Source organism: Galeopterus variegatus, unplaced genomic scaffold, assembly GCF_000696425.1.
Source record: "Galeopterus variegatus unplaced genomic scaffold, G_variegatus-3.0.2 Scaffold3573, whole genome shotgun sequence".
NCBI lineage: Eukaryota > Metazoa > Chordata > Mammalia > Dermoptera > Cynocephalidae > Galeopterus > Galeopterus variegatus.
Window position 1 is genome coordinate 194,791 of NW_007729684.1, and position 10,234 is coordinate 205,024.

At 44.8% G+C, this 10,234-nt stretch overlaps 1 protein-coding gene across 1 annotated transcript; it reads left to right on the forward strand.

Annotated features, from left to right (window-relative positions):
- The first annotated feature begins 6,189 nt into the window (after positions 1–6,189).
- On the forward strand, positions 6,190–8,856 carry LOC103601068. The gene is given in 4 exon segments (XM_008585450.1): positions 6,190–6,407; positions 7,848–8,106; positions 8,108–8,291; positions 8,294–8,856. Coding segments are annotated over 4 exon segments (1,224 nt in total).
- The last annotated feature ends 1,378 nt before the right edge of the window (positions 8,857–10,234 follow it).

Here is a 10,234-nt window from a genome sequence, read left to right on the forward strand (position 1 = left end):
TTTTGCAGAAAACCCCGTGGAGTAGACAGTGCCATCATCCCTGTTTTAGAGACGAGGAAACAAGCACCCAATAGGTTCATTCCATTAGAACATAAAATCATTAGACGCCCATTAGAATTTAAATGTTAACATTTTTCCTTTTAGCAAAGTTGTATTTACATTTAAGAATAGATATAGGTTATCTAACACTTTGTAACCAAAATAGCTGCCATTCTGTTAATAGGGTGGATATTAACCACAGCTTGCTAACAAAAAAAGGTCACAAGATAACTTCAAGAAAGTGAAGGGATGGTTCCGATCTGATAACCTGATTCCATGAAAAAGAAGCTCGAGCTGATCACCTGAGACATGCTAACAAAAGGAAAGGACTGGCTGACCTCTAAAAAAGTTTCCTCCCTGCTTTTTGGACTATTGATTTAAGCTTGCTGATACAATAAAAATAGTGCCCAAAACCCCCCTGCAGAGAAAAATCTAAATAAAAGGCATTGTCTCATGCTCTGCTGGGCTCCAGCTGCAACACGCTGATAGCCCGCAGAGAGAGAACGTGCATATTGATGCACTGAGGTCTCCGTCTGTGTTTGTTATTTTCACTGACCCTCTCCATCCCTTTTCGGGTACCCACCCCTCGCTGAAGCTGGACTTCGGCATAATTATAAATTTTGTCTTTAGGTAATTTCTCCTTTCTCTCATTTTACGATATGCAATAAAAGTAGCCATGCAACACCTTCAGTATTTTGCTTAGAAATTTCTTCTGACAGATATCCTATTTCATAACCCTTAAGTCCCACCTTCTATAAAGCTCTAGAACATGGACATGATGCAGCCAAGTTCTCTGCTAGGTATAGCAAGGGTGATCTTTTTTCCAAGTCCCAATAAGTTCTTCATTTCTATTTGAGACCTCATCGCATGGCCTTTACTACCCACATTTCTATCAGCATTCTGGTCACAACCATTTAACCAATCTCTAAGAAGTTCCAGCTCTTCCCTTGTCTTTGTTTTCTTCTGAGCCCTCCAAACTCCTCCAACTTCTGCCCATTACCCAGTTCAAGAGCCACTCCCACATTTTCAGGTGTCTGTATAGCAACACCCCACTCCTCCCTACCAATTTTCTGTATTAATCAATTTTTGTGTTGCTATAACAGAATACCTAAGACTGGGTAATTTATAAATAAAATAGGTTTATTTGGCTTACGATTCTGGGACAGCTGCATCTGGTGTGGGCCTCAGGCTGCTTCTACTCATGGTTGAAAATGGCAGACAGCCAGCTTGGGGGAGAGGGGGAGTGGTGGTGGATCACATGGTGAGAGGAAGCAAGAGAGAGAGGGGGGGTGCCGGGCTCCTTTTAACAGCTGTCTCTCACTGTAACTAATGGAGCAAGAACTCACTCACACCCCCCACCCCAAGGAGGGCATTAATCTATTCATGAGGGTGGTTGGCTGGTACAGGGATCCAAACCCTTGACTTTACTGTTATTGACACCACGCTCTAACCAAGTGAGCTAACCATCCAGCCCCACATAACTTCCAAATTAAGAGCTGAAATATATAAACAAGATTTCAGCTAAGCAAAATATAGTAGAGGGGGTGGGAGGGTCAGCAGAACATATTAGACCCAAGGAACAGCAAGGATTTTCCTTGTCTAGAGGCTGGACAGAAGGGCTTCTTAGTATAACTGAAAGTAGTTCTCTGGAGAAGAATAGAGTGGAATGTGGTAGTGGAGCCCTGTGGAGTATGCATAAAACAAATGTACTTCACAGGGTCTGGTTTTCCAAAGCCTTGCAGTTTCAAATATTGACCTTGCAAAGGACAGGAAATTTCCCCCAGGCTTTATAGTCTCTGTTGTAAGATAAAAAAATTGTAGCAAGGTTGCTGGCTCAAAGACAGACAGGTTACTGATTGATATGTAAAGATACTGGGAAATTGCTGTAAGAAGCGAATGTTTGCTAAGATCAAACTTCTGTTGGTGGATCAACTTAACTTCTTGAAAATTGCATTATGGAATGCCTATTGTTAAACTATACTTAGCAAAAACCCCACCTGTGCTCTCTTCCTGTAAGTTCCTGGTCTGGAGAATAAATGCAGGAAGAGAACCCCAACTCAGGGTTAATTTCCCAAATGGAAGGAATGCCTCACTCTTGAGAGTTCCAGGAGATTAACCCCTTTAGGGGGCTTCTCACTGCTCAGAAGAGATGGGCTTTGAGTAATCTTTGGCAGCTCCATCACCCAGGGGAAAAGGGGTGACAAATCCGTGGGAGGCAAAGCAGCAAGTGACTGTGAGAGAGTTGTGAGTTTAGGAGGAGAAAAATCAGGATTTTTTTGACCTAAAACTACATGGGCTTTAGAAACAAAAAGAAAGGACACAGTTTTTTTTTTCTTAGTATGTATTTCTCTGAGTTCCCTCTTTTCTTATGGTTATTTGATATTTAGAACCTTGGTTATGGGGCAAGATGACATTATTTACATATATAAAGTTGCATTTCAATCAGCCTGGAGCTGCAGACTTGCCACAAGATGTGTCCTATCTAGCCCCTGAGAAACCAAGAAAGACATCAGTAAAGGTATGCTGATTCCACCCTGAAGCAAATCAAAATCCTGCAGGACCCTAAGATAACATCAAGGATGAGAACGGAAACCAGACGGAGCCTTGGCGAGACCTTGCACCTGGCTCTCACAGCTCACGTCCTCCTCCCTCCTGCTTTTTGCTTCCCATATTCCATTCCCTCAATCTCCTCTTTATTATTATTATTTATTTTATTTTTTATTTTTTTAAAAGACGACTGGTAAGGGGATTTTAACCCTTGACTTGGTGTTGTCAACACCATGCTCTCGCAAGTGAGCTAGCCGGCCATCCCTATATAGGGATCCAAACCTGTGGCCTTGGTGTTATCAGCACCACACTCTCCCAAGTGAGCCACGGGCCGGCCCTTCAATCTCCTCTTTAAAGACCCCTCAGTAAATCTGTGTCTTTGAGACAGTTTTAGTTTGGACATCCCCTTCAGGTTTACTGGGGAGATGGGTTAGCCTAACATCTCCCTCAGGTCACCCGTATTCCTGAATAAAGCTGACTTCCTATTTTACCAACATTTGACTTCTGAGTTGTTTGTTTTTTGTTGGGCAGCAGGCAGCCAGATTTGGGTTTGGGTAACATCCCCACTGAAGTTCCATGCTGGAGAGGTGTATGGGGGTGGTCAGCTCATCTAGATCTTTTTTTTTTTTTTTTTCCTTTTTTTTTTTTTTTGGACCGCAACCCTCGGTGCTGCACCCGCCCCTCGCTCAGCCAGTGAGCGGGAACCAGTCTGTATGTGGGATCCGAACCCTCGGCGGGAGCGCCGCCGCGCTCCCAAGCGGCGCACTGTAGCAGTGCGCCACTGGGCCGGCCCTCATCTAGATCTTTTTAAGCAAAGGCAAAGAGTTTGGATTTAATCTTTAGGCCAATGGAGAGCCAGTAGAAGATTTTTTTTTCAGCTTTTTATTTTGAAATAATTTTAGATTTTCAGAGCATTGCAAAAGTAGTACAAAGAGGTCTCATAAACCTTTCACTGAGTTTCATCTAATGCGAACATCTTTTTTTTTTTTTTTTTCAAAAAGATGACCGGTAAGGGCATCCCAACCCTTGACTTGGTGTTGTCAGCACCATGCTCTTCCAAGTGAGCCAACCGGCTATCCCTATACAGGGATCTGAACCCGTGGCCTTGGTGTCATCAGCACCACACTCTCCCAAGTGAGCCACGGGCCGGCCCTTAATATGAACATCTTAAATAACCATTGTACAACACTGAAACTCAGAAACCAGCATTGATACAATACTATTAACTAAACTACAGACTTTAATCAGGTCTCACCCATTTTCCCACTAGCATCCTTTTCTGTTTTAGGGTCCAATCCGGTATCCCACACTGCACTGAGTTGTCTATCCATTGAAGAATTTTAAACAGGAGCGGGACATAACCAGATTTGCACTATCAATTTGGGAGAAACATATTTAGATTTGGGGGAACTGGGAAGAAAAAAGTGAGTCAGGGCAGGAAGCCCAAGAGGCAAGCTAGTCTGGCCCTGTTAGTATACTGTGAAAGCTGTACAGAGCTGGCATACTTGGCCTCCAGAGCTGGCGTATTTGACCTATCATAGCACATTAATTCCCTTTTTTGATGTTCCAATATGATGATTTAGAAACGTAGTTTAAATAGAGCATGATTCCATTGAATCACAGTATTCCTTTGTTCCACTACTTAATTTTGGTATGTACACATTGAAGTGAACTCGAAGAAGGATGCGAACTGTAGCTCAGATACTTTTAACTCCAAATGGTTGGAAACTTGGAAAAAAAAAAACTATTAAAAAAAGGGAGGGAGAACTGGCTGGTTAGCTTAGTTGTTTAGAATATGGTGCTGATATCACCAAGGTCAAGGGTTCCGATCCCTGTACTGACCAGCCATCAAAACAAAACAAAACAAAACAAAACAAAACTATTAAAGACCTAATGGTCACAATAGCCTATTTTATAAATTTTCTATAGTGCGACCTGAAGTACTCCCTTTGGTACAGCACTATTATTTGTTTTTTTCTCCTTTGTAAAATTGTTTGAGTGACAATACATATCACAAATTTTATGGCTAAATCTCTCTGGGCACCATTCTCAAAGATAGCTACTAACTTGAGATTCATACGCTTTACTCTATCTTTTGCTTGTTTCTGAAATATTCTTTTAAAAAAATTTTTACTTGTTTTATCTTTTTATTTTTGTTTCTGAAACATTCTTAATTGACGTAGCTGAAAATTTAAAAGCTACATCATAAAAGGAGTTTACTTCCTTTCAATACTATTACATTTGAGAACTATATTAGACATCAGGAGACCTGCTTTCTAGTCTCAGCTTGGTCATCTATTAGCTGTGTGACCTTGGACAAGCAAATTAACTTCTCTTTTTTGGCCTCAGTTATGTCACATAAAATGGAGAGATCAATAACTAACCTGCCTGCCATGAAATAACAGATAGGAAAAAAACTTTTTAAACTCTACTGCTACATAAAAAGAGGGGGTGGGTATTATCCTCATTATCTACACTTACTCTGACTTTTTGATTGTATCCTCTTTTGATTTCTAAATGAGGTAAGTTATATGAAAATGCCTAGGACAGTGTAAATTACATGGTATTCATTCATTCATTATTTTATTTATTCTGAATCTATGTGTTGTGTTCTTCTTACTAAGTTCCTGGGTCTGCAGGATATGAAGACAAGGAAAAAATGGACCCTGTGCTCAAGAAACTTACTTCCAGTAGAGGGAGAGAGACAAGTAAGCAAATAAATGAATATTTTCTGCTCTTCCACCAAATTACCTCTAATGGCACAGGAGTGCCATGGAGTTAGGGGCACAGCAAATATTAATAAATTCTTTTGAATTTTGTCTTTTTAGAAGACTTGCAAATTTTGCACTCCACACCACAGTATAGCCCATTTGCTTTTGTTGTTGCTTTTTTACACACCAGCAAAGTGGAATTTTTTCTGGAAATACAAGGCTGATTCAATACTTGAAAATCAATATAACCCATCATATTAATAGTCTGAAGAAAATACACATGATCAAATCAATTGATGCAAAAAAATTGATAAAATTCAATATCCATTCACGATAAAAACTATCAGTAGACCAGGAAGAGAAGGGAACTTTCTTAAGCTGATTAAGGGCAGCTACAAAAAGCGTACATCTAATATCACACTTAATGGTGAAAGACTGAATGCTTTCCCCCTAAGATGTGTGGAAGAATGCAAGAAGGTCCACTCTTACCATTTACATTCAACATCGTATTGGAAATCTTAGCCAGTGAAATGACAGGAAAGAAACAAAAGGCACATAGATTGTAAAGGAAGGAATAAAACTATGCCTATTTGCATACAACATAAGAAGGTGTACAGGGCTGGCCAGAGGTGGCTGGTTGTAAGGCTGGTACCTGTCTTTGCCAGTTCTACAGGCCTCCATGTTGGGGAAAACCAGGCCTGCCCTGGGGCTTATGTGTCTTGCTGGAGTGTGAAGAGGCAGAAGATGAACATAGTTTGGATGGGACAATTGATGAACTCCTAGAGCTCCCGAAGCACATGGAATAAGATGGAATGGGCCATCAGGCTTCTGGAAGGTGGTCTTGTTGCCCACATCAGCTGAGAAGCTGATGGTGGGCGTGTTCATGTGCATGATGCGCATGTCCTGCTCGATCTCTGGCCCCAGCTTGGTGCCCAGCAGATGGCTGGAGCTGGTGACAATCACACACTGGTGGCAGCAGGAGGGCTGTGATGCCTTCGGTGTTGCTTCACTTCTTGAGATTGATAGACCTGTGGATGCGGTCCCCACAGGGAGGCTTAATGGAAGACCTCAATGGCACTGTTGGAATCTCTCTCCAGCACCTGCTTACGGGTGGGATAGGCTTCCTGGAGGTGATGGTGGTGTGTGTATGGGGAGCATCTAGCCACTGTGGTCTGCTCCGTAGGCACTAGGAGCCCAGAGAGCCGAGGTTTGTGCTCTTGGCCCAGGTCTGGGAGGCTGTTGCAGCCTCCCAGTTATTTTAATATGTACACTTTTCCATCCAAAGGCAGACCAGAGAGCGGTGGTAATGCAATGGTGAAACATAAAATTTTCATTCAAGCTCTGGTTACTCCCAACAGTGACCACTCTCAAGCTTCCTAGGCTCCCTTTTTCAGTTCCTCTTCACAAAGGCGGTGGCCTTCTAATTATGCCATCCTGTCCTCCAAATCTTTACATGGGCGTCTCCAATTCTTTTGGTCAAGTTCAATCTTTTCACTTTCATAACTCCCCTATTTCTGATCGTTTATACATTTTCTTTCATTTCTCCTATAGCTTTTTCTATGTCTCTAATTCAAGAGTTAACTCGCTAAATTTCTACACGCCTTGGCTACCAGCCAGTTCGCTGCCTTTGTTCTGTCTTTAATCGCCGCCTGTCAATCACCCAAAGACGCAGACCTCCTGGAGAAAGAGAACTTGGACCGAAACGCACTTGGCGAGGGGCACCCGTCTCAGCACTAACAAATGACCTCTTGTTCTCTGAAGCTTTTGAGACACAAGGGGGAAAATAATAAGCTTTTCTGCTATCTTTGTCCTATGATACCTACAATACTCTCTTGGCCCAAATGCAAGCACTTTGCATTATAAGACACCATAAGGAGCAGAAGGTAACAGTGACAAGGATTCTTACAGAGGTTGCAAAATAAGATCCCCACCGCTGAGAGAAAAAAAGACTTTCTTCCAATATCGTAGAGCAGACCCCTCCCCCGCCCTTTTCTTTAGTCTTTTCCCCTTTCTTCCTCCTTCCCCAGACCAGCGCTGTCCAATAAAAATATAATGCGAGCCACATATGTAATTTACAATTTTCAAGTTAAAAAAATAAAAAGAAACGGGTGAAATTAGTTTTAGTAATGTTTTATTTAACGTAATAGACCCCAAATATCATTTCAACATGTCATCAATACAAAACTTCTTGAGATCTTTTATATATACATTTTTGGTGGCTAGCGGGTAACAGGGATCGAACTCTGGACCTTGGTGTTATCAGCACCATACTACAACCAGCTGCACTAACCGGCCGGCGCTGCGTTGTTTCTGTCTTGGAAGCCTTGTGTGCATTTTACACTTACAGAACATCAAACTCAGACTAGCTGCATTTCAAGTGCCTAACAGCCACCATCCTGGACTGCCCGGCCCTAGAATGCCCCCACTCCCCGCACCCTCTAACCCCTGCAGCCAGAAACGAAGATGGCGGGGGCGGCGACACTGCTAGTTTGGGACTGAGAGGCATCCTCGGCAGGAAGCGAGACTGTGATGTGAAGGTCTCGCAAACAGCCCCTCCTCGCTCCCCGCGCCAACAAGGCCCAGCAAAGCCGTAGGCGACGCCGTGGGAGGCGCCGCCGGAACCGCGGGAAAGTGCGGGGCCGGGAGGGGGAGGCGCGGCGGGAACTCGTACGCATGCGCACTCCGCCGGCTCACCCACCCCGCCGAGCACCCTAGCAACCGGGTTTCAAGCCAGCTTGTAGCCCGACTAAATGGCTTGCCCAGGAGTTCTAGCCCCACCAGCCCGTTTTGGGTTTTCCCCGTCTACGGTTCTCTCTTGCCATTTCTGCTTCTCCCCCCCACTGGTTCCCTTCGCCCTCATGGTGTGTCCCCGAGCGCCTGAGCCGACTTCTCGAATGAGTACTCGTGGTTTCCAAGTGGGAACCAACCACTGGCGCCTCAGGCCTGCCCTCGCCGGGCTGAGGTGGCTACTGGGGCTGGCGCTGCTCCTGGGGCTTCGGGCCGCCCGTTTCACGGCTTCCTACTTCCCCGGGTTGGCCCCAGTCAACTACGCGAGGCGGCCGGAGAGACCGCATCCTGCAAGGTGAGGACCAGAGGGAGGGAAGAAGATGGGAGGGAAGGCTTCGGGGAGGGGCCTGGGGCAGACCCGGGCCGACGAGGGTCTCCTCCGCCCGGAATGCCAATGCCCTCCCTGTGGGCGTGTCTCAGGGTCTCTATCTTAGCCTCCCGCCGGTCGGATCCAGATCTCTTTTTCCTCTGTGTTCCTCCAATTCTCTCAGCATCTCCTCCTCCCTTACAGCTCCTCCCCGTCCCCCTCCTGCTCGGCTCCTCACCCCGCCCCTTCCCCTCTGTTCCGTGCACGTCAATCTCAGCTCCTCTCCCTTCCCCTCCTTCCTGGGTGCCCCCTTTACCCCTCCCTCTTACCTCCTCCTCCCCTCCCCCTCCTCTCGGCTCCTCCTCTGGTCCCTTCCCCTCTGCTCTTGCATCTCTCTTTCACCCTCTCCGCCCTCTAAGCTCCTCCCTCTCCCTCTCTCTATTGGCTGCCCCTCCCCCCTCTTAGCGCCTCTCCTCCCTCAGCTAGCTCCTCACCTTCCACCCCTAACTCCTTCCTCGCCCTTTCAGCATCTACAACCCTCCCTCTCCCTCCACTCCTCCCTCTCATTCTCAGTACACAGTTTCCCTTTCGGGACACACTCTCTCATTGTGGTCTTTCTTAGATACAAATTTCTGTCACCCCTCGCTCCAGTGGTCTCACACTTTTACCCTCTTGATGCCTGTTAATCCACGTTGGTCTCCTGGGTTTTCCTCTGCAAACACACAAGACAATATTATTTACCTCTATAGACTTGTGAGAATAAAATGAGACAATGCATGAAAAGCACTCACAAAGACACCTGGCACATAGTGAGCAGTTGCTAAATTTCTGATTAGATTGCACTAAGTGCAGATACGATTTTCTTATTTACACAGTCATAGTAAGGCTATTTTTTTTTTCCTTTTTGTCTTTTTTCGTGACCGGCAACGGATCACAACCCTCAGTGTCGCGCCCGTACCGGACCAGGACCGGCAACGGGATCGCAACCCTCGGTATTGTGCCCGCACCTCGCTCAGCCAGTGAGCGGCTGGTCTGTATGTGGGATCCGAACCCTCGGCGGGAGCGCCGCCGCACTCCCAAGCGGTGCACTACAGTGCGCCACCGGGCCGGCCCCCATAGTAAGGCTATTTATGTTTGTTCCCAAACGTGATAATTTTCTACATCCTCTTAAAAAAATAAATCTAACATATGGTAAAGCTGATAGCAGATATTTAATTTTTTTTAAAAGCAGTGCATTTTGAAAAAGGATAAAGTGATTACCCAACTTGTGCTATTTTAGCAGTTTAAAAAGTCCAATCTGGTAAGCTATCAGGTATATAGCTGAGATCCACAGAAGTAAGCAAAACTGTCCCATGAAGAGCCAGAATAGATGTCATAATGTTCATACACCAAATCTCATGCTTTCAGAGATCATCTTTTAGATATAGTTTTAATGAATCCGGTTATTTATTCCACAAATGGAAGGACTGCTCTCTAGCAGATTAGGGGGAAAAAGAAGAAAGAGGAGGAGGAGGAGGAGGAGGAGGCATACGGACAGCTGACAAAGTGAAAGAGAGGTAAAACCTTTACGAATTTATGTTCTTTGGTGGGGGCGAAGGGACATAGGTAGTAGGGTGTGGGTAGTCATCTGTCGCCATGTAGTTTTTGGGCAAATAGCTCTTCTCACCTTATTTGATCCTGAGAATGTCACAGAGTCAAAGCAGATGCAATAATTGATGTACCAAATGACCCCGAGTCATCAAGGAAGGTTACATTTTGATCATTATGTTCTGTTTAAGATAGGAAAGAGTGAAGTATATTTTAGAATGATTCTTATGAAAATAGTTAATGCAAGAAAATTACT